Consider the following 23,726-nt stretch of genomic DNA (forward strand, 5'->3'; position numbering starts at 1 on the left):
AGATTGATTGCATTTCAGAAGTTACTGAACAAATTTAATTTTGGAGGGTGTGATGTTTTCCCTCGGAGATGTACACTCTGCAAGCTGCATTGCCCAAGTGCTCAAGCAAGTCTCTGCTGCAGGTCACACCATTTCTTCTTTGGCTGATTCTGGCCTGGGGCTGAGCTCCAGCAGAGCCCTGGCAGAGCCCAGAGCAGCCTTAGCATCCGCAGAGCCCAGCTGCAAGGAGAGAAACCAGAACCCGCCCGTCAGCTGAAGGTTCCTGTCCCCCTTGTCCCAGTGCCCACCGTGCCCAGGCCATGCTGACCATGCCCAGAGCGGTGCCCAGAGCTGCCCATCATTGCTGCCCTTGGCAGCAGAGCAGGAGGGCAGGACATGTGCCCAGCCTGCAGCCAGCCGTGGCACATCCACCTCCTCAGCAGCTGCCCACAGCAGGATGCTCCTGTGCTGGCTGCCATCTCCCAAAAGCTCTGATCCCACCCAGGCCAAGAAGACGGGACCCACCTGACGCCATCCGCCGCTGGAAGAAAAGCTGCTCCCAAACGATGTCCTCAGCCTTCTCCAAGGGCACGGCCCATCCACGGCACGGCTGGTCCCAAGCACTTCCCCATCCAGACTGGACACCACCTAGAACGCTTCCTTTAGAGAAACAAACAGCAAATTAACGAAAATAGACTACAGACAAAAAGGGAAAATGAGGGAAATGGCACAGTGGATACTGGGGGCTGTTGGCAGGGCCAGGACCCCACACCCATTTCACACCCACCCCAGCTCATGCCCCCCAGCCCTGCCAAAATGCAGCTTGGCGCCCACTGAAAAATCAGGTGCTTCCACCCCAGCAAAAGGGGGAACCTTTGTTTCCCGGCCAGCCTGTGCAATGCCCAAATCTGGGAGCATCCCCCTGTGTGTGCACTCATCTGCAAATTCACTGTGGAGCCTGGCTTTGAAGAAGGTGCCAGAATCAAAGTCCATCATCTTCAGCTTTGTGGTGGCCTGGTCGAGGAAGAGGTTTTCATCCTTGATGTTGTCCTGGCTGTCTCCAGCAGCAGCAGCCCCACCTGGCACAGCTTCTCCAGGGGCTGCTTCTCTTTCCCTGGGAGTGAGACCAGGCTGTCAGTGTTCTGCCCAGGGCCCCAGCTGGCAGTGACCCAGGACAAGCCAAAGCAGCTGGGATGGCAGCCAGCAGTGCTGGGCAGAGCAGCTCAGCTCCAGCACAGGGGCTGTGTGTTCCCATCTGATGACCCCTGTGCAGTGACACAGGCAGGACAAAAAAGTCTGGGTTCTTTGCTTCGGATTGCCAAGGCATGTGTGGAGCTGGAACTTACCAGGGCCCTGCATCGCTGTTTCTGTGGCTCTCCCTTCTTCTATGGCAGATGACTATCCTGCATCCAGGGATGACACAACAGGTCTTCTACTGAAGGCCGGTCCACATCCAGCATGGATAAACACCGCCGGATGACATCTTGGCACTCTGGCGAGAGAAACCAGAAACTGCCGGTCAGTTGGAGAAGGCTCCTGTCTGCCCCACGGTTCCCATTCTCAGGCCATGCTGCATTTGCTCAGAGCTGGGCCTAAACTTTCCCAGGAATTCCCTGTTTTGGAGGAAAGCAGGACAGCAGGACACGTGCCACCTCCTCAGCAGCTGCCACAGCCCACTGCTGTCTCCCAGCACTGGCATTTCCCCCGTGCCCAGAGATGAGGATTCACCTTGAGAGAGCCGTGGTGGCAGCGAGAGCTGATGGTCCCAGCTGATCTTGTGGCCCCTCCTGAAAGGGTGCTCCCCACACACCATCTGGTGCAGCAGGATGCCCAGGGACCAGACGGTAGCTGGCTGTCCATAGTACCAGCCAAAGTGGTTCCATTCCGGGGGGCTGTATGATGGTGTTCCTATGGAATACAGATGGAGTTCATCAGGGGGATGCTGCTGCTCCCAGAGCCTGGCCCCAGCATCCCTGGGCGTGCAGGGGCTGCCCCAGTGGCACGTGGTGTGACCTGCTGCCCTCTGGCCAGCACCTGGGACTTGTGTACAAACTTAGGGTTGGAAAAGAAGCCACTGGTGTTGGAAGGTGGCAGTGGAAGCCCTGGCAAGGCCCAACCATGACAAGCAAAACCCACTCAGTGCTGGGGAAAAACCATGCCTTACTCGTCCCTGCCTGCATTGCCCCAAAAACCATTATGAACCCAAAGCAAACCAGGCAATCACAGCAGTCCAAGCCCTTTCTCACCTGCTCCCCAAACTGGCTGGTGCACATGTTCTGGCTCCCCTCTCAGCCACCCCCACCCACGGGTGCTTCTGTTGGGCTGGCTGCCCCAGCCCCAGCCCCAGTCCCAGGCAGAGTGGCTGGCAAAGGCTGCCAGCAGGGCTGGAAGCTGGTCCCCCCACCCACTTGTGTTCACAAGCAGCTGGGCTGAAGACTCAGTGCCATGAGTGGCAGGGAAAGGGAGAATCCCCAGAGCCACACCCAGGCTGGGCTGTGAGATGTTGGGCCAGGAGATGTCTGCAATGGGGAGCACACCCCTGCGAGGGCTCACCTGCAAAGTGAGTATAGGCTGTGTCTTGTAGGTAGGTGCCACAGCCAAAATCGATCAATTTGGCCTGCCCGGTGGCCAGGTCAAGCAGGATGTTCCCTGGCTTGAGGTCGCGGTGCAGGACCCCGCAGCTGGTGCAGTGCCGCACGGCCTCCAGCACCTGGCGGAACAGCTCCCGCGCCACCTCCTCGCACAGGAACCGCCGTGCCCGAATGAAATGCTGGAGGTCCTGAGAACGCTCCGGGCGCTCCATGATGATAATGATGTCTTTGGGGAGCTCCAGCCACTCCAGCAGCTGGACGACACCAGGGAAGCCAGTGGAGACCTTGTGCAGCAGCACGATCTCCAGTGGTGCGCTGGTGCCGTTGGGCTGTGGGAGGAGCACAATGTTGTCAGTGAGGCTGAGGCCGTGCCAGGGGTCAGGGACCCCTCAGCCAGCCCGGGATGCTCTGCACCCTTTGCTGGCCCCACGCCCGCTCTCCCTCCAGGCGTCCTGGCGGCTTCCACCCTGCCAGGCCTCAGCTCATCCCCGCCCGGCATGGCCCAGCTTCTCCTGCTGGCCCCGCTCACTCACCAGCTCACCCCAATGCCGGACACGGTTCCGTGGCACCCTTTTGATGGCCACCTGCAAGCCAAGGGGAGCAGCAGGCTGAGCTCACTGCCTGCCCTGCCCAGCCCCAGCCTCCTTCTCCTTCGCCCTCCTCCTCCTCCTGCGCCCCTTCCTCGTGCACCCACCACCGGCCCTGCCGCTCACCGGGGCACGGTCTGAGAGCCGTGTGGCCGCCCAGACGCTGCCGAAGCCGCCGTGGCCCAGCAGCGAACCCAGGCGGTACTGCTCCTGGAGGGCCTGCTGCGCCTTCCCTGCCGGCGAGACGCGGCTGTCAGCGCTCGGCCCGGGGCCAGGAACGGCCCCCGAGCGCCCCTCGAGCGGCCCGGGCTGGGCATCCCCAGGCATTTGCTCCTGGTAATGGGACAGCAGCGGCTCAGGGCCAGCGGCTGCGCTGCCAAGCGGAGGAGCTTGGGCCGGGGAAGCCGCAGTGGAGGCGGTGGGAGCAGCCGCACCGCCTGTGTCCTCTGCGGGCCCAGGGACGAGCTGGGGCCGAGGCTCGAGCCGGGGCCGGGGACGGGGCCGGGGCTGGGGCTGGGGCTGGGGCCGGGGCCGGGGCTGGGGCCGGGGCCGGGGCTGGGGCCGGGGCAGGGGACGGGGCCGAGGCTCGAGCCGGGGCTGGGGCTGGGGCTGGGGCTGGGGCTGGGGCTGGGGCTGGGGCTGGGGCCGGGGCTGGGGCCGGGGACGGGGCCGGGGCCGGGGCCGGGGCCGGGGCCGGGGCCGAGGCCGATGCCGGGGCCGGTGCCGGGGCTGGGGCCGGGGCCTGGGCTGGGCTCGGCACAGGCGCAGCCAAAGGCCAGCAATGCTGCCCCAGCCCCAGGCACTGATGCCCGCCCAGCAGCGCCATCGCCAGCACTGCCAGAGCCGGGCGAAGGCGAGACCGCGGCGGGACGCCCGGGGGCAGGGACGGGGCAGCCCCGCCCGGGGCCGGGGGTGGGCCCGAGGCATGGCCCGGCCCAGCAGGGGAGAGGGAGACTGGGTTGGGAGGGGGACACTGGGAAAGGGAGAGGCTGCGGGACTGTGGGAGAGGGAGAGGGGAAGCACGGCTTGGTCAACAAAGCCGCTTTTTTCTTCTCTGCTGCTGCCGCTGCTGCCGCTGCTGCCGCTGCTGCTGCTGCAACTGAAGCTCCAGGGCCGTTTGTCCCCTTGTCAGTTTTTTCCGTTGCCCCCTCTGCCTCGCACCGAGCCCTGCACTCCCCGGGGCAGCCCCTGAGCCTGTCCAAACACGGGAACTTCGCCGTTTTCAGTCAGGGCCCAGTCTTGACTCCTGCACAGTGACAGAGGAATCCCCTTGGCTGTTGCTGTGCATTGTCCCTGCTGAGGGTCAGACACTGTCACAGCACATTCCCTGAATGCAGAATTTGAACCTGACCCAAGCACTGCACTTGTGTCTCCGGCATTGCTTTCCAAGAAAAACGGGAAGGCAAACTGGATGTAGCTCATGGTATTTTACAGTGTCTAAATCTTGCCAAGTCTTGGATGTCAGAGGTGAGACCCACTTAGAATTAATGAGATGAAGAAGTAGTTTAAGATGGAAAGTGGGACAGAGAAATAAACAGTGGAAAATATCTTGGGTTGTTTCTTTCCACTTTCATTTCATTTCCGAAAAGCTGTTTCAGCTTTCCCAGAATCTTCTCCACAGTCCTGTCTGCTCTTTCCAAGAACCTTTCCTGGAGAACGAGTTGCACCATCTGTCACAAGATAGCCCACCCATGCAGCTTCTCTTGACTTTCCCCAACATGTGTGAAGCAGGAGTCTTGCAGCAAAGCAGGAGAAAGGTTTTGAGAACTTGACAACTTTTTCTTTCCTTTCCCCATGTGGGCTGGGGAGTTGTGCCATTGGGAAGGTTTTCATTGTTCCTGTCCTACCCAAAGCAAACAGGACGGGCTCCCAGGGGTACCTACTGGGAGTCTGTTATCGTCCACCCAAGCAGGAAGAAGAGGTGGACAACTTCTTCTCTAAGAAGCTGGAGAATGTTTCAGGATCACCAGCCCTTGTTCTCGTAGGTGACTTTAACCTACCAGACATCTGCTGGGAACTCAATACAGCAGCAAAGAGGCAGTGCAGGAAGGTTTTGGAGTGGATGGAGGAGAACTTTTTGTGACAGCGGGTGAGTGAGGCCAGCAGGGGAGGGACTATGTTCGACCTGTTGTTTGCAAATAGAGAAAGGCTGGTGGGAGATGTGGTGCTTGGAGGCTGCTTGGGGCACAGGGATCATGAAATTACAGAGTTCTCAATATGTGGTGAATTCAGGAGGGACATCAAAAAGATTTTTACATTGGACTTCTGGAGGGCAGACTTTGGCCGTTTTAGGAGACTTATTCAGAGAGTTCCTTGGGAAGGAACCCTTAAAAACAGAGGAGTCCAGGAAAGGTGGGTGTGCTTCAATGCAGAGATCTTGAGGGCACAGGAACAGACTGTCCCTGTGTGCTGAAAGATGAGCTGACAAGGCAAACGTCCAGCCTGGATGGGCAAGGAGATTTCAGAGGAACTTAGGAATAAAAAGAGGATGTATCATTTTTGGAAGGAGGGTCAGGTCTCTCAGGAAGTATTTAAGGGAACATGTAGGAAAAAAAATATTAGGGAGGCCAAAGCTCAGTTTGAAGTCATTTTGACAACTTTTGTAAAGGATAATAAAATATGTTTTTACAAATAAATTAATGGCAAAAGGAAGGGTAGGACCAACCTTTGTTCTCTACTGGATGTGGGAGGGAACTTAGGAACTGCAGATGAGGCGAAGACGGCTTGTCCTCAGGACAGCTGCCCTCCTGGGCTGGTAGATGGTGTCAGGGAGCAGAATGGTGCCCCTGTTATCCAGGAGGAGGCAGTCAGAGAACTGCTGAGCCACTTGGATGTTCAAAATCCATGGGCCCAGATGGGATCCAGCCCAGGGTGTTGAGGGAGCTGGCAGATGAGCTTGTGAAGCCACTCTCCATCATTTCCCAACAGTCCTGGCTCACTGGTGAGGTTCCAGAGGACTGGAGGTTGGCCAATGTGTTGTGTGACCCCTACACCAGAAGGGTAGAAAGGAGGATCCTGGTAATTATAGGCCAGTTTGATATGGGAAACATATCTAAAATTCAGAATTTTAGAAGCATTTAATGTGCTTAAGCACATTAAGATTAAGATGGAGGGGAAGCAGAAATATACAGCTTATTTAGCAATCCTGTAAAAGCAGAAAAACAACTTGTAGCAGAACACATGAGGATTTAGTTGCTAGCTAAAGGCCATAGAGATAAGATGTATATTGTGTATATTGTGAAAACTCAGTAAAGCAAGACTTAGGTATAGTGAAAACCCCATAAAGCAGAACCTGTGGCTTAAGAAATCAGAAAGAACCAGGCTCATGGTTTTGGCCAGGACAAAGTGACCTGGGAGTTAGCCAAACCTTCACTGCACCTGCCCAGAGGAAGAGGTCAAACAGTGAACAACTGAGGAAGACCTCTTACTTCATCAGAAGACCCCAGCCTGCAACCACCAGGAGATGTGGCACCAGAGAAAGCTAATTATAATAGGAAGTGCAAGGACGCAGAGAGTGGGCAGAGAATGGGCGGGCAGGGAGGGCTTGTTTTGTGGGAGCTGAGTGTATTTAAACCTTAAACCTGTCTCAACCAGGTACGCAGGTATGGTGGAAAATCCCCCTTGTGTCCCAGATGGAAATAAAACATACCTGCTTTACAGTTTGAATTGTAAATCCTTATCCCACAACTCAAGTCAGCCTGAACTCAGTACCCAGTAGGGTACTGCAGCAGCTTATACTGAGTGTCATCACACAGCACGTACAGGATGGCCAGGCTATCAGACCCGGCCAGCACGGGTTTAAGAACAGAAGGTCGTGTTTGACCAACCTGGTCTCCGTTTATGACCAGGTGACCCGCCGGGTGGGTGCGGGAAAGGCAGTGGATGTTGTGTACCTGGATTTCAGCAAGGCCTTGGACACTGTCTCCCACGGCACACTCCTGGAAAAGCTGGCAGCCCACAGCTTGGACAGGAGCACTCTGTGCTGGGTTAAGAACTGCCTGCATGGCTGGGCCCAGAGAGTGCTGGTGAAGGTTCTGCATCCAGCTGGTGGCACCAGTGGTGTTCCCCTGGGGTCTGTGCTGGGGCCAGTTCTGTTCAATATTTTTATTGACGACATGGATGAGGGGATTGAGTCTTTCATTAGTAAATTTGCAGCTGACACTAAGCTTGGACCGTGTGTCCATCTATTGGAGAGCAGGAGGGCTCTGCAGAGACCTGGAATGACTGGATGGATGGGCAGAGTCCAATAGGATGAAATTTAATAAGTGCAAGTGCTGAGTCCTGCATTTTGGCCACAAAAACTTCCTGCAGCACTCTAGGCTGGCAAGAGAGTGGCTGGACAGCAGCCAGGGAAGGGGACCTGGGGCACTGCTGGACGGCAGGCTGGACATGAGGCAGCAGTGTGGGCAGGTGGGCAAGAAGGCCAATGGCTCCTGGCCTGGATCAGGAATGGTGTGGCCAGCAGGAGCAGGGCAGTGTTTCTTCTCCTGTACTCGGCACTGGTGAGGCCGCACCTCGAGTGCCGTGTCCAGTTCTGGGCCCCCAATTTAGGAAGGACATTGAGACGCTTGAGCACGTCCAGGAGAGGGCAACAAGGCTGGTGAGGGGCTTGGAACAAAAACCCTGTTAAGAACGGCTGAGGGAGCTGTGGTTGTTTCGCCTGGAGAAAAGGAGACTCAGAGGTGACCTAATCGCTCTCTACAATTCCCTGAAGGGTAGCTGTAGTCAGGTGGGGTTTGGTCTCTTTCTCCAGACAGCAGCTGACACAACAAAAGGACACAGTCTTCAGCTGCCCCAAGGGAAATCCAGGATGGATATTAGGAAGAAGTTTTTCACAGAGAGAGTGATAAAGTATTGGAATGGTCTGCCTGGGGAGGTGGTGGAGTCACCATCCCTGGATGTGTTTAAAAAAAGATTGGATGAGGCACTCAGGGCACTAACCCAGGTTAAGCTGAGGTGTTTGGGGCATGGGTTGGATTTGATGCTCTTGAAGGTCTCATCCTACCCAGTCATTCTGTGAATTCTGTAAGAAATTTAGGGTCAGCTCTGGTGGCTCATTCCATCCTGGCCCAGGGAACAGCATCAGGAAGGTCTTTGCATTCCAAGGCTTTGCTGCAGCCAAAGAAATCTCCTGGCTCAGGGTCACCTTTCCTGCTCAGCCAGACCCAAGAGCGCCTCAGCAACAGCAGAGAATGGCAGCATTGCCATGGGCTGGCACAGCAGGGGGAGATTTCCCCCTTGAGAGTGGCTCATATTGCAGTTTTTGCATTCAGGCAGCTGCAGATCCCTCAGCTTTGGTTGCGCAGCAGCTGGAAATGCAAGTGCAGGAGCTCTGTTCATGCCCAGCCACAGCAGGTGACAGCAAGGACAGGCTCCTGGCAGCGTGACATTGGTAGGCAGCTCCTTCAACAAAAGCTGGGGGCTGGAACTCTGTGCAGAAAATGCCCTGATGGTCTCTGCACCCAGGCAAAAGGAACAAAGTTTCAGTTCTGGCCTCTCTAGAGAGCACCAAAATGATTCCTTTACAGAGCAAGGTTTCATTGCCGGCTGTTCCCCAACCCCCAGAGGAGAGCCCAGGGGCCCAAGGAGCTGCGAGCAGGGACTCTGCAGGAGCCGGGACAGCGAGAGAGCCCGGGCTGAAGGTCAGCCCCGGGGCGGGCAGGGCCTGGGAGGGGGCACAGCCCGGGGGTCCCGCAGAGCCTCCCTGCTGCAAAGGCCCGGCTGGGACAGCGGGGCAGCTGCCGGGAGCCGTGTGCCAGGGCCGGGCCGCGGGTGGGTGTTCAAAGCGCCTCCAGGGGAGCAGCTTTTTGTCCCGGCCCAGGGGCATTCCCGCGGGGTCGGGGTCCCTGCGAAGGCGCAGGAGGGCAGGGTGGAAGGGGTTAGTTTATGGGTTTGTTTGTGGATTATTTTTTGTGGGGGTTGATGGCTGGTTGGGATTTTATTGTTTTGGGAGGGGATACGGGCAATGTTTTTTTGTGAGATGCCCCCGGCAGTTTGAACCCCCTTGGGTGCGGGGAGCGCTGGCGCAGCCCCGGCACGGGCGGGGCGGCCCCGGGCGGGCTGTGGGAGCCGGGAGCGGCCGCCCGGGCCCGGAGCCGCCGCCTTGGGCCGGGAGCCCCCCGGGCAGAGCTCTGTGCTCGGGGCCCAGGCCCGGGCGGCCCGGGGAGCTCTCGGTGGCCCGTGGGCCCCGGCGCAGGTGGGTCCGTGTGGCCGGGCTCGCAGGGGAGCGGGGCGGCCCGGCCGTGGCCGTGCGGGGCCTGTTGGGGCTCGGGGTCCGGGCTGGGCCGGGCAAAGGCTGAGGGAGAGCGGGGGAAGCGTTGGCACAGAGGCCCCGGGCTCCCCGTGCCCCCCTGGCCACGCAGCCGGGCTCGGGGGCCGCCTTGCTCAGACCCGGCCCCGGCTGCGGGGGTCCCCGGGGCCCTGGGGAGGGGGCGGCGGGGGCTGGCGGAGCTCTGTGCCCGGGGCTGGGCGCGGCTGCCCAGGGAGCGGGGCATGCAGGGTCCCCCCGTGGTGGGGCTTGCTCTGCCCGGCTCAGGGGCTGCATTGTCAGCCCAGAGACACGTGGGGATCGCCCGGTACCAGCAGCGCTGGGAGGGAAACCCGGGAATGGGGGGAGCAGAAACGGGCAGTGCGAGAGCTGGGGGTGTTCCAGAAGCCTGGACAGGTTGGGAGCAAGGACAAGGGGGACCCATGGATACCCCAGGACTCTGAAAGAGGGACCCTGGATAGTGCTGAGCCCAGGGACACCTGTGATCCCCAAGTGGTGAGCCCAGAGAAGGGGAACCTCCTGGATTCTCAGGAGCCACAGCAGCCCAGAGAGGGCCAACACCAATACAAACTTGACCCGGGGCAACACTGACAGGGGGGCCTCCAGGACCCCAAAGTGGAGAGATTGTGAAATACAAAGTTATGTTTCGTGTCAGGGAAATGAAGAAAATCTGTGTAATTGTAGTTGTGGAACACAGCAATGAGACAGTTATAAAAGATGAGTTCTAATAAACAGCTGAGGAAAGCATAGAAGGAAGTTTTTGAATAAATCTTTTGCTTGCAATTATCTATTATAAGTCTCAAGCTATTCTGCAATAAGTGTCCTTTAATTATAACTTTAGAAGCTTGCTTTGTATTAAAGAATTTTAAACTGTAGTTTTAGAGTGCAAAAAGGTTTTTTTTAGACAAAAGAAGGAAATAAGGAGGGGGCTCAGGCTTCACACAAGGTGGGAAAACATCCTGGACATGAAGATATGACTTCAGCTCACTGATTTATGGCTCCTGGAGAGAGAAACTGGACATCACTATTGGAGATTGAAGGACTTGAAAATAGAGATGGGGGCCCCCACATCTGGAAGCCAGATCCCACCACCTGGAAAAACATATCCTGGAAGTACATCCTGGAGTATTGAAATATCGGAATAGATCACAATGGTCTATAGAATTATACAGGACAATCTATAGATTTAAGGCTGTTAGGTATTGAATTGTGACGTTAAAACTAGAAATGGAAACTGCTGAGAAAGCTTATGAATATGTATGAATATAGCAAATAAAATATCATCAAATCCAGCAATGGGTGTGCAGTTGGAAGGGAAAACCCCTACCACTGTACCCAGCGCTGCCTTTTGCTCACACTTTACCATGTTAATTAATTAATTATTAAATTGCTGCTTGATATATTGGCCGTGTCAAGCGTCTTATTTTTAACAATTTGGTGGAGAATGCGGGCACCTCCAATCCATTGAGGGAGGCCCCTGATCTCGGGGAGGCGCCCCACCTTGCAGGCTTTTGCCTCAGGTGGCCCTGAGTGACTGGGGAATCTTTCAGGGAGAAGGAGATCCTCGAGGTAAATTGTGAGCAAAGGAACTGTGAGCTCCCGGATAAAGCTGCAGTGAAATTCACCTGTAATAACTCATGCACAGAGACCCAGGCGAGAAAAGGAGGCTGTAAGTATCGCTTGGTTAGGTGGGCTAAGAACGGGTACACACGTGTGAGAGTGTGAGTGGTGTGTGTGTGAGACGTGGCCTGGCCACGAAGCGATTGTGGAGTTCTTCTAACCTCGGTTCCGTGTCTCCGCGAGGGGAGCGGCAGGGGAAGGAACGAAGCGAGTGTTGGTAAAGGGAATTCTTTCATATAAAAAGGTCGGGGGCGGGATGCGGCAATAGTTGGGGAGGATTTCTTCACAGTAAATCAGAGGCGGGAAGCGGTATTGGTTGAAGGGACTTTTTATTAAAGAAATCCTAGACAAGTGAGAAAATAGGAAGGCCTTTCATTACTGAAGTCAGAAAGAGTGTGGTCGAGGCAAGTGAGGGAATACCTGTTTCTTAGGATGGGTCAATGCCAAGGCAAGGACCCAGGGGTTGGTATAAACCAACAGGCAAATAGCAGTACTAAAGGTACTGGGAAAGGAGGGAGCTTTTTACCACAGGACAGTCCCCTGGGGTTAATGTTAAAATTTTAGGATGAATGTAAATCCAGGAAAGGAAAAAGTAAAGAGAAAATGATGAAATACTGTATGATGGAATGGACTAAAGAAATGACACGACCTGATAATTTGTACTGGCCAATGTACGGGTCATCTGAGGAGTGGATCTGTCAGGCCCTAAATGCCTGTGTAAATAAAAAGGATCCAATTAACCAAGAAGAGAGCGATTATGCTGCTTTATGGCACAAGTCCTGGCCTTCTTCCCTGTATGCTTTAAAAACCAAAAAGGAGAAGAATCCATGAGGCCACTTACACAACCTCCCCCCTTATCTACCACAACCAGCTGCCCCGCCAGAGGTGCCTAACCCAGCACCTCAAGCCCCTATGGCACCGCTTGCACCTCAAGCCCCTGTGGCTCTGCCTCGTCCTCCAGATTCAGCACCTGCACGTAGAAGCAGGGAGACAGTTCGGGCAGAAAGGCGCAAGGACAGTGATGATGAGAGCAAAAGGGACCAGTTGTATCCATTAAGGAAGGTACTGATAGTAAGATACCAAGGGGGGAGTGGAGGGGACAGCTATTAGATATGTATTAGTACCACTGACCACTGGGGATGTGAGAGCCCTTAAAAAGGAAATGGGGATGTCTGATAAACTAGATCAGTTCCTGGGGCCCAAGAAGCCACAATTAAGCTATTAAACTTCTTAGAGAAAAAGGGTTTGAAAGCTTCAATGTCCAAGTTGCAATTTGTAGAAGCACAAATGAAGTATTTGGGTCATTAGTTAAGTAAAAGAACAAAGAAACTGGACCCCGAATGAGTATCGGGCATACTTGCCTTACCTTCTCCCAGAACAAAGGGAGAGATAAGACAGCTGGTAAAGCTATTAAAGTATTGTAGGCAGTAGATAAAAAAGTATAGTCAAAAAGCAAAATTTTTATATCAGAAGTTAACTGGAGAACAGATTCATGATTTTGTAGAGTTAATTGAATTACAAACTAAAGTAAGACCAGATTTAACTGAAATAAAAAAAAATAAAATTATCTGAAGGGGAGAAATATTTCATCAATAGCTCCTCCAAAGTATTAGAAAGGAAGCAGAGGTCAGGATATGCAATTGTAAAGGGAGGAAACATGTTGATAGTAGAAAGGAAAAGGTTAAGTTCCAGCTGGCCCGCACAAGCCCGGGAGTTATATGCGTTATACCAGGCTTTAGAACTGTTAAAAGACAAAGTGGAGACTATTTATACAAAGTATACTTTTAGAATTGTACATACTTTTAGGAAGATTTGGAAAGAGAGAAGTTTGATCATTACCCAAAGAAAATGGTTGATCTATCAAGAATTAATACTTAAAGTGCTTGTATCATTAAAAAGACCAGAAAAAAAAATAGCTATTACACATGTAAAAGGTCACCAAAGAAACACAAGCTATTTAGCAAGAGGAAATGACATAGCTGACCAAGCTGCAAAAAGAGGCAGCTTTTGAATTGAAAGAAACAATTCAGTTGAATATTATAACAAAAGTTCAAAGAGAAGTCCAAAAAAATTTTATAGCTCCCAAGAAGCTATAAAGAAATTAGATACTAAGAAAGAACAAAGAAAAGAAGTACTCTTAGATAGGTGGGAAATTTTGTCCAAAGCCTATGCACAAAAGATTTTGAGCCAATTACATCAGCATAGTCATTGAAGACCCAGAGCCTTGTGTGATCATTTTTTTAAAATATAATGGGTGTATTGGGATTTTTTTGAAATAGCAAAGCAAGTAACGCAGAAGTGTGTTACTTGTCAGAGAGTCAACAAAAAGGTAATGAGGCAAACTTCAACGGGCGGGGGGGCGGTAAGAAAATAGCCTATAGACCTTTTGAAAGAGTTCAGGTGGATTATGCTGAGCTTCCAAATGTCAGTAAGTGGAAGTATCTGTTAGTAGTAGTAGATCAACTAATTCACTGGGTAGAAGCTTACCCAGCTGTAAGGGCCACGGCCAAATTTGTAATTAAAATACTATTAGAACAAATTATTCCCCGATTTGGGGTTATTCGAGCCAGTGATTCTGATTAAGGCTCCCATTTTACCTCTAGTGTCATCAAAGGGGCAACACAAGCCATGGGTATTTCCTGAGAATACCATACCCCCTTGCACCCTCAGAGCTCTGTGAAGGTAGAAAAGAAGGACCAAACTATAAAACAGCATTTAACCAAATTAATGACTGAAACCAGAATGTCCTGGAAAAAATGTTTACCTTTAGCATTGCTTAATATAAGAACACTTCCTAATGCAGATACTGGGCTATCAGCATACGAAATGCTTTATGGAATGTCATATTCCCAGGAGATACCCCAAACATCAGTAATAGTTGAAGATATGACTATTCAGAAATATATCCAAACAATTAGACAACATGTATTAGAGTTGAGAGAAAAGGAATATTGGCTCAATCTACCCCTCTAGGATTTAGCATACATAAAATAAAACCAAGTGATTGAGTGCTGGTTAAAAGCTGCAAAGAGGAGACCTTATCTTCTAAATGGGAAGGCCCATATTTAACCCCTTAACCACTGATACAGCCATCTGGACTGCAGAGAAAGGCTGGACCCACACATCACGCTTAAAGGACCAGTGGGACCACCAACAGAGGCACCGGCCGAGCTTCAGTGGAAAATCTCATCTGCTCCTAGAGAACTGAAAATAAGACTTAAAAAGGATTGATGCATGTTTCAGAAACTCTTGTACCTGAGGTTTCAGTATCAAAACCTTCCAAGGAAAGTGAAATGTCCTACCCAAAACTGTAAATGTTTTCCCTGGGGTTGTTTCAGGTGCATTGAGTGTCAGAAATTGTGGTATACAAACTTGGAGGGGGCAAGGATCCCTAGTACCCTTTGCTGGAGTTGTAGGGATGAGATAGAGAAAGAGACAGGTAGAACACTAAGGGCTGCAGTAGAGAAAGGATACATCAAAGTAGGTGATAAGGATTGGTGGGAGACCTGGTTGCACGGGACACGGGCTGAGATCGATCTGCAGGAAGAAGCAAAAGCAAAAAAAAAATTGGAAAGAATTGAGTGTGATTACAACAATTGGATACCAGATGGATACCAAATTGAAATAAGGGAGTGGCACAGAGCTAAGCTTCAGTGGGCCTGGCAACAATTGACAGGTAAGAATAAATAGAGGGCAAGACCAGATTGACCTCTGCCTTTGCCACCAAGAAGATGAAATTCCCAACTGTTGGCAGGAACCCAATAGGTTGGAGGGGTGGAAAGGCATGTCATACTGGACCTCTCATTATATACCTGATCATGTGTGTAAGCACTGCCATGGCAATTGACAATTGTCACCCGTGTCACCAGGTGGTGAAATGGAGAGGAGTCACAACGGTATCCTTTGTTGGTCACACCCATATAAACAAAGGTGGTTATGATGAAAGTCAGTTAAGGGTTTGTGAAGAGCAAGGAAGAGAATTTTGGATGGCAAGGAATTTAGGAGCAAGAGGAGGAGCTGGCTGTAACTACCAGACACGTCCAAGAAGAGAAGAATATATATGTTTTACCAAAGCAAGTATGTGGGGATACACTGATGGGGGAGGAGTTTAATATGGGGAGAATTTAGTGCAGAAAGCAGTAGAAGGGTTGAAAACCCACTCTGAATCTAAAGTTGCTTCCCCAAATTTGTATGAGAAATTAAAGAAACAGCTGCCAGAGTTAGATCTTTCCACTTTTGGAGAAATTTTTTATGGATTTAATGCAATGAATTGTAATAGAATTAAATATTTCCAAGTGCTGGATTTGTGGTGGGACCCAAATGACAGGGCAATAGCCTTAGAGAGGAGAAGGGTTAGAAGTAGCACAAATTTTAAAGTAGAAGCGAACAGGAATTACAAAACCTGAAGAGCGGACAGAAGGATGGGTATTGACAAATGTAGTGATAGGCCAAGAATGCATAGCCAAGAAAGGGAAAGCTTTTGGGACAAAGGTAGGGGAAACCCCTTGCAGGAAAATGTATACCACAAATTTCTCTAAAATCGGTGGTAGCCACAAAACCCTGAAGGATATTTAAGTAACAAACAAATGCCTGTTCAACAATAGAATTCTATCCTTCAAGCTCCATGGTGACCCCAGTTGTTTGGAAGAGGGGCTTGGTGGAAGAAAATAGTATTTATAATATTGTGTTCATTGACTGGACTGTTGTTTTTACCTTGCTTAATTCCATGCTTTGTTCAGCTTATCCACTCTGTAATACAAGGTATGCAGGTCGCTGTGATGCCAGTAGACCCTGAACTAGCTACAGGGGAATTTAGCCATTTTGAGAAAACATCTAAAATATCCAAAATAATGAAACTGAAGAAAAAGGACAAAGAAGGAAAAGTTTCTGAAGTTTTGGCCAGATTCGAAACCCAGACACGAATAAGTAAGATAAATAAAAATTTATACAAGCAGAGTGGGGACTGTGAAATACAAAGTTATGTTTCGTGTCAGGGAAATGAAGAAAATCTGTGTAATTGTAGTTGTAGAACACAGCAATGGGACAGTTATAAAAGATGAGTTCTAATAAACAGCTGAGGAAAGCATAGAAGGAAGTTTTTGAATAAATCTTTTGCTTGCAATTATCTATTATAAGTCTCAAGCTATTCTGCAATAAGTGTCCTTTAATTATAACTTTAGAAGCTTGCTATGTATAAAGAATTTTAAACTGTAGTTTTAGAGTGCAAAAAGGTTTTTTTTAGACAAAAGAAGGAAATAAGGAGGGGGCTCAGGCTTCACACAAGGTGGGAAAACATCCTGGACATGAAGATATGACTTCAGCTCACTGATTTATGGCTCCTGGAGAGAGAAGCTGGACATCACTATTGGAGATTGAAGGACTTGAAAATAGAGATGGGACCCCCACATCTGGAAGCCAGATCCCACCACCTGGAAAAACATATCCTGGAAGTACATCCTGGAGTATTGAAATATCGGAATAGATCACAATGGTCTATAGAATTATACAGGACAATCTATAGATTTATGGCTGTTAGGTATTGAATTGTGACGTTAAAACTAGAAATGGAAACTGCTGAGAAAGTTTATGAATATGTATGAATATAGCAAATAAAATACCAGCAAGCCCAGCAATGGGTGTGCAGTTGGAAGGGAAAACCCCTACCACTGTACCCAGCGCTGCCTTTTGCTCACACTTTATCATGATAATTAATTAATTATTAAATTGCTGCTTGATAAATTGGCCGTGTCAAGCGTCTTATTTTTAACAGGGGGAGCCCCCGGGAGCCCCCGGGGATGGGCGGGGGGCTCGGGGCTCCCCCCAGGGCAGACCCGGCCGTGCCGTCCCCCTGCCCCCCGAGCCCAAACTCCGCTCCCGGGGGTGCCTGGCTGCCAGGGGTGGCACAGGGGGGTGGGAGTGGGGAGCGCTGGGCGCTGCGGGGGCAGCTGCAAGCCAGAGGTGTTTCCCATTGCTTTTTCTCTCTGACACCGCTTTCCTATTTCTCTACCACACACTTCTTGTTCAATGAGAGAAACGAAGCACACTCCTCTTAAACTGTTAAGCGTTTTAATAAATGATAATAAGGATGCACAGTGTCCCCAAGCCCCCTACCCATCCCTGGCGGGGTCTCCCCACCCAAACGCCGGTGCTGCAGCGGCCGCGGTCCGGGGAAATCGGGGGAAGGGGGGTCGTGCTGGTGGAGGAGGAGGAGGAGGAGGAGGAGGAGGGAGAAAGGAGGAGGAGGAGCCGGAACAGGAAAAGAGCGACGGGTTTCGACCAGGGGCGCGCAGAGCCCTAAGCACCTCCGGCCCCCGCAGCATTGCCGGTGACCAGGGAGAGGGAGCTCACCCCAAATCTGTCCGGGGGTCCCCGAGAGGTTTGGGGTTTTTCTTTAGGAATGGCGTTGGGAGCTAAGAGATTCCAGAATCGCGCCGCAAATATCTTTGCATGTGCCTGGGAGGTTTTTTGGGGAGGAGATGGGGATATTTTCAGATCTTGCAGGAGTGCAAAGCTGAGCCGTAGCTGCCCCTGGGGGGATTTTGGGGTCCCACGAAGCGATCGCGCGGTGCCGGCGGGGCGGGACGTTGGTTTTGGGAATTCCGGGAGAGGCGGGGATGAAGGGCGGGAGGCCCGGAGTGGGGAGGGGGGCGATGGCAGAGCTGGGGCAGCTCCGGCAGCCTGGAGGGGTGGTGGAGGCTGGAGATGAGGGGGGTCCGGGCCCCCCGAGCGTGAAAGTGTTGTCGGGGAGTGGGGGAAGAAGCGCTGAGTGGCTGGAGTGGGGGAATGCTGAGGACGGGGACCCTGGGACAGCTGGGAGCCGAGTCAGAATCAGGGCAGGATGATCCCTGGCAGCCCCAAAACCCCCTGAGCGAGCCGAAGCAGGAGGCGGGAGAGGGGGGATCCCCAGGACCCACGGGCCCCACAGCAGCTCTGAGAAGAGGGACCCCCATAACCCCAAAGGAAGGACACTGGAAAGAGGGAAGCCCTGGGACAGTGTTTTTGGACTCCTTGATTTTTAGAGGATTTTATGGACACCAGACATGTGGTGACTTCTGGAGATGGACTTGAACAGCAGGACCTTCAAAGCCAATGCACTCACAGAATGTCTTTCCCACACCAGGAATTCCCAGTGCCAGACTTTGGCTGGGTAGAGGAGAAGGCTGTGAGGAAGAGGAGGATTCCTGCGGATCCCCAGGCAGGTGAGGAGGAAGTCAGTGCCCCTTTGCCCCTCTCTCCTGCTCCATCTCCCAGCCCAGCCTGGCCCCGGCTGCAGGACAACCCCGCTGCCAACGCCGTCCTTCCGGGGGTGCACTGGGGGGATCTCCTTGCCCTTCCCTCTGGCACGGAGGCAAATCCCATCCTGTCCTTGTCCTTCCTCCTCCAGACAAGGAGGCCAGGGAGGACAAATCCCCTCAGCAGAACCTCGTGGAAGAGGCTGTTTTGAGCGGCCCCATGGCACAGGAATGCAATGGGGAGGAAAAGGTGCTGAGATCCCGCCCGAGGAGGGGCTCCAAACCCATGCCAGGGTGCTCCGAGGAGGAAGGACCCACCCTGTGCCAGGAAGGCAGCCAGAGATGTGGCCAGAGCTCTGAGCTGGTGGTGCATGAACAGCTTCACAATGGCAAGAAGCTGCATCAGTGCTCGGAATGTGGGAAGAGTTTCTGCACAAAGTCCAGGCTGCTCCGGCACCAGAAGATCCACACTGGGGAACGGCGCTATGAGTGTGGGAAATGTGGGAAGCGCTTCAGAGACACCTCTGACCTGATGATCCATATGAGAGTCCACACTGGGGAACGGCCCTATGAGTGTGGGGAGTGTGGGAAGAGCTTCACTCGGAGCTCTAAATTGATTGTCCACCAGAGGATCCACACTGGGGAACGGCCCTATGAGTGTGGGGAGTGTGGGAAGTGCTTCAATACGAGCTCCAACCTGATTGTCCACCAGAGGATCCACACTGGGGAACGGCCCTATGAGTGTGGGGAGTGTGGGAAGAGCTTTGCTGAGAAATCCACTTTAAACCTGCACAAGAGGATCCACACCGGTGAATGGCCCTATAAATGTGCAGAATGTGGGAAAGGCTTCAGGAAGAGCTCCCACCTCAAACGTCACCAGATGCTCCACACTGGGATGTGACCCCCTGTGTGTGTGGGGAGTGTGGGAAGAGCTTCCGTGACAGCTCTGGCCTGATCATGCAGCAGACAGTGCACACTGGGGAATGCCCCTACACGTGCTCAGAATGTGGGAAGAGCTTCATCCAGCACTCCAAGCTGCTTGTCCACCGGCAGATGCACAGCGGAGAGAGGCCCTAACAGTGTCTTGAGTGTGGGAAGAGCTTGTCCCAGAGCTGTGCCATGACCCAAGAGCAATGGAGGCAGCAGGAAGGGAAGCCCTGCAAGTGCCCCGCGTGCGGGAAGAGCTTTGTGCGCTGCTCCAACTCCATCCCCCGTTGGAGGAGCCCATTGGATGATCCCCAGTGAGCCCCATTGGGCAGAGCCTTGGGGATCCATGGTCCTGGTGATCCATGTTGGGAAGTGTTGGGGGTTAGATTTGTTTCTTTTTCACTTATAGAGTATTTTCCATAAGTTGCTAGGACAATAACCGTGAAAGTGGCATGCAAACAGCGACATGGAGGCAGGAGGTCTGCAGGGAAAAGCTGCTCCCCAAAAAGAGGGCGAGCCTGTTTATTTCTTTCATTTTTATGCATTTGTGGGTCTGGTTGTGGATTGGCTTCTGGGGTTACTACCCCGTCACCCCACTGGCCAGACCAGCTGTCAATCAACATTATTTTGAGGCTAGAAATATGTAAACAAAGGATGGTGAAAAAAAGCAAGAAAGGCCGTTTAAGTTGCAGAATGTGAAGAAGTGAAAAATGACCCTTAATATTGTACAGAAACTAAAGAACTGGCTCCATCTTATGAACAAGTAGAAGGCTTTAAAAAAACTCAGAAAAACCAGAACAACAACTAACGACTGAGTGCTTGACTAAAAGAAAGAAGTGTCCAAAGGAGATGGCAGCAGTGGGCTACACCTGTTGTTTTTGGGTCTCTGGGAGTTTCCCTCAGAGGGGGGAGATAAGTGGAGTTTTGGGGGAGGTAAAGGGCAGAGCTGGGGGCAGCTGCTCGCTCTTGCTCTGGGCATGGGAGAGAGGCCGGTCGGGCTGGTGCTCACTGTGGGAAGAGCTCACGGTCATCACTGTGTCTTGCCCTGGGAAATTGCCATCATCTGCTCATGTGCTCGTGTGCCCAGGGATTCTGAGCTCGCCTCCTCCTGCCCTGCTGGGCCCGCCGTCTCGCCATCGCGGCCTATTCGGGGCTGCTTTGAGGCTTTCTGCTACTCTGTAGCCCTGCCCTGCCCTGCCCTGCCGGGACGTCCCTGCCGCTCCAGCTACCAGCACAGAGCTTCTGAGCTCATCCACCATCCCAGGGCTTTCCACCCTTCCAGCTTGGTCTCTCGGAGTCCCGCAGGGCCACCGGAATCAAACTGCCCCGGGCTTTGCGAAAGAAAGCCCTTGAGATTCCTGGTTCTGTTTATTATTAATGCTGTAGTTGTTGTTTATTTGCTTTGTCATACATACCAGTGAAGAACTGTTCTTCCTGGCCCCATCCTTCTGCCTGAAAGCCCCCCTTCATTTTCTACATCATCATCATTTGGAGGGAGAGGATTTGAATTCTCCACCCCTAGGGAGGTCCTGCCCCTCCCTAGCAGATTCCTGTCTGTCAAACCAAGACAGGAAGAGAGCTGGCTGGTGGTCTGCACATCTTCCTGGCCCCCTGTGGGCACCTGGATGCAACAGGACCCCAAGGGGACGTGGCCATGGATGGTGACATGGACATGGATGGAGACATGGGGGTGACATGGACACGGGTGGGGACATAGAGAGCCAAGACTGGGGGCATGGTGGGGATACGGGCATGGGTGGGGACATGGGCTGAACTTCCAGGGAATGTGGGGGATGATGGGTTTGAGTGAACTCTTGGACTCTTGGGCTCTTGGGAGGGTCATGGGGTGCTGTGTCATGAAACTGAAATTCCAGATCATCCCAGCGTGTGCCGTGGATCCCAGAGGGGAATTCCCAAGGCTCCCAGCGTGCCAGTTCTGCTCTGCTGCCCAGGGGAGCTGTGCCCAAGGGGCAGGTGACAAGGTCCTGAAGCTGTGTAGGCTGACAAAGCAGACAGCAAAGGTTGGTTTGCTGGACATTTTCCAGCCCATTGCCAGCTCCAAGCAGAGGGAAGAAGAAAAGGAAAGTGAGTCCCTGACAGAATCCCAGAACCATTGCAGTGGGAAGGGCCCCTGGCCGTGGGCTGCAGGGCCAGGAGGGAGAGACGCCTCTACCCCAGTGAGGTGCACATGAGACCACAGCACCAGAACCTATGGATTTTATTCCGATGTGTTTAATGGAATGTTGTAAGCAGTCATGTAGTAGCTGTTTTTTTGCTATAATTTATTTACTTTAATTATAAAATGGTATTTTCTTGTAAATAATAATGGAAATTTCCAAACTGCTTTGAAGTAGGATAATATTTGTAAACGCTTTGAGCAGTGTAAAAGTGGAAGAGAGGCTTTCACAAGATGGAATTGGGCTTGCAAAAGATGAATTTTAAGATATGATTATTACTGCAATATATATGTCCAAGATAGCATAAGCAGAGACCAGAAGAGCATAAAAGGAGAAATAGCAAAACCCCTTTAAAGTGGCATCTGAAGACCACCCTAGACCTGAGACGTGTTCAACACTTGAAGTGTGCAAGGTTGCAGAAAATCTGAATTAAGATTGTTGTCAACCAGCTCAAACTAAATCTGCTAAATCATTAGAGGAAATAATACATCTGCAATGGTATAAAAGACTGCAGACTGCAGAAGTGGGTGTGTGGTGGCTTTGCCAGGCCCCTGTGTCTTTTGCTTTCTGTTTTATCCCTTACTATCCTTTATTAAAACTCTTAAAAATTTTCAGAGGAGTGTGCTATGTTTCTCACACTGAACAAGACATGTGAGGTGGAGAATTAAGAAAGAGGTGTCAGAGAGGAAAAGAAACAGGAAATTCATCTGGCTCAAGCTCTGCAGCTGCCAGGCAGAGCCGCAGCGCCCAGTGCTCCCCACTTCCACCTGTTATAAATGACATTATTTTATAAAAATAACATTGGGTTCTGCATTTATGTATTAGCATGTGATTATTATCATATGTTTTAAATATGGTGCAAATTATACCTGTTTTTATTCCCTTGTTGATATAAGATATGATAATGATATATGATATGATATATAACATAACACAATGTAATGTAATATAACATATATCATATCATCATATCCTATCGTATCATATAAATGCCAATTAACTGTGCCAATTGGAATATAATTTGATTTATTAAAAAAGTCAAATTACAGAATTTCGGTAAAACCAACAAGCGGAGTTACGGTGACGATAACCCGGGATCGTCAAAGGGTGAACGGAAAGCAGCCTCTGTCGCACTGCAGTCCCCCAGTGTTCATGAATTGGCCTCGCCTGGGGTCCAGGTTTTATACACTTTATTTTGCCCTGGCATAAGATTTCCCCACAGTTCTTTGTTTCCCTGGAATAGTTATTCGAATTTATCGGTGTCACTGGTCTGCTGAATGGGGTCTCCTATGGGAGGGAGAAGTGTCAATTTGGGTCCTCCCGTGAGTGAATGGGAGCCAAAATTTTGAATGGACAGATGTTCTTCTCCAGTGATCAGCGAGATGGTGGAGCTCTGATGACTCTGCTGCCTTTGGGAGGAAGAACTGATTGCTTATTTTAATGTTCCTCGTTTCTGATGCCAATGACGGTGCCCCAGGTTCCCAACATTTCATTGTCTCCTCCTAAAAGGTGGTTTCTGGGTGTTGCCTGCCTCGGAATTTGTCAATTCCGTGGCTGGCTGGAACTAAGGTTACATTTCACATGACATAGTTACAGTTTGTATTTTTGATTTAACATACTATAATCCATAAGAACATGAATTCACGCACCATATTGACCACAGGGAATATTATCCTGATTTTGTGACTTCAGAGAAAGTGGATTTGCAGGTATGGGAGTGATTTGCCAAAGCAACTTCAGGCAGGATTGGGAGCTGAAATACTAAAATCCCCAAATTCTGCTGTCCTGGAGGCAACCTGGGCTCTGCCTGGGGGATCCCTGGATCCCTCCTGCACTGAACACACACCTGGATGTGCTTATTGCCTCTTATGGGTCATTGTCACACTAATTTTTCCAAGCTTTGCCTCTTCCTGCCCCCTGGCTTGGTGCAGGGAGGGGTCACAGGTGTGCAGACCCTGGTCAAACACCTTTCCCAGCTGCTGGCTCACCTGTCTCTGGTTTTCCCTGCAGATCTACCAGGGCACAGCACAGATCCAGCGAGTGATCATTGCCCGTGAGCACCTGGGCAGGTACAAGGCCTGAGGGATGCACCAGCTCCAGGCCTGCTATTCCAGGGAAAGGGATTGTGCTGCATTTCTCATCAGAAGAACATGGGAAAACCCCTTTTCCATCCAACTCCTGTTCTTGTGCCTGACCCAGCACAGGCTCTGGGACCCCATCCATGCCCTGAGCTCATCCCACTGACTGATCATCCCAAACATCCCTAAACCCCACAGGGATCTTAGCGCTCCTTCCAAATCTCCCTTTGGCTTTCAGCAGCAAAGGAGACAAAACCCTTCCCCAGC

At 51.7% G+C, this 23,726-nt stretch overlaps 2 protein-coding genes and 1 pseudogene across 2 annotated transcripts in view; 2 read left to right on the forward strand and 1 right to left on the reverse strand.

Annotated features, from left to right (window-relative positions):
* The window catches only part of LOC134562166 (serine/threonine-protein kinase pim-1-like), a 31,067-nt gene extending 27,084 nt beyond the window's left edge, over positions 1-3,983 (reverse strand). Inside the window, exons 1-6 of the mRNA XM_063419592.1 lie at positions 3,971-3,983; positions 3,284-3,390; positions 3,104-3,154; positions 2,533-2,899; positions 1,708-1,887; positions 1,416-1,471 (exon numbers count right to left, since the gene is read on the reverse strand). Coding sequence (XP_063275662.1) covers positions 1,416-1,471; positions 1,708-1,887; positions 2,533-2,899; positions 3,104-3,154; positions 3,284-3,390; positions 3,971-3,983 — 774 coding nt within the window. The remainder of the gene's footprint in view (positions 1-1,415; positions 1,472-1,707; positions 1,888-2,532; positions 2,900-3,103; positions 3,155-3,283; positions 3,391-3,970) is intronic.
* A 13,344-nt stretch (positions 3,984-17,327) lies between these two features.
* Positions 17,328-23,726, forward strand: part of LOC134562071 (zinc finger protein 239-like) — a 118,926-nt gene continuing 112,527 nt past the window's right edge. Inside the window, exon 1 of the mRNA XM_063419527.1 lies at positions 17,328-17,421. The gene's annotated coding sequence lies outside the window, so the exon portion shown is untranslated. The remainder of the gene's footprint in view (positions 17,422-23,726) is intronic.
* Positions 17,832-22,152, forward strand: LOC134562074 (zinc finger protein 239-like; annotated as a pseudogene).

This window comes from Prinia subflava, chromosome 26 (assembly GCF_021018805.1).
Source record: "Prinia subflava isolate CZ2003 ecotype Zambia chromosome 26, Cam_Psub_1.2, whole genome shotgun sequence".
Classification (NCBI taxonomy): domain Eukaryota; kingdom Metazoa; phylum Chordata; class Aves; order Passeriformes; family Cisticolidae; genus Prinia; species Prinia subflava.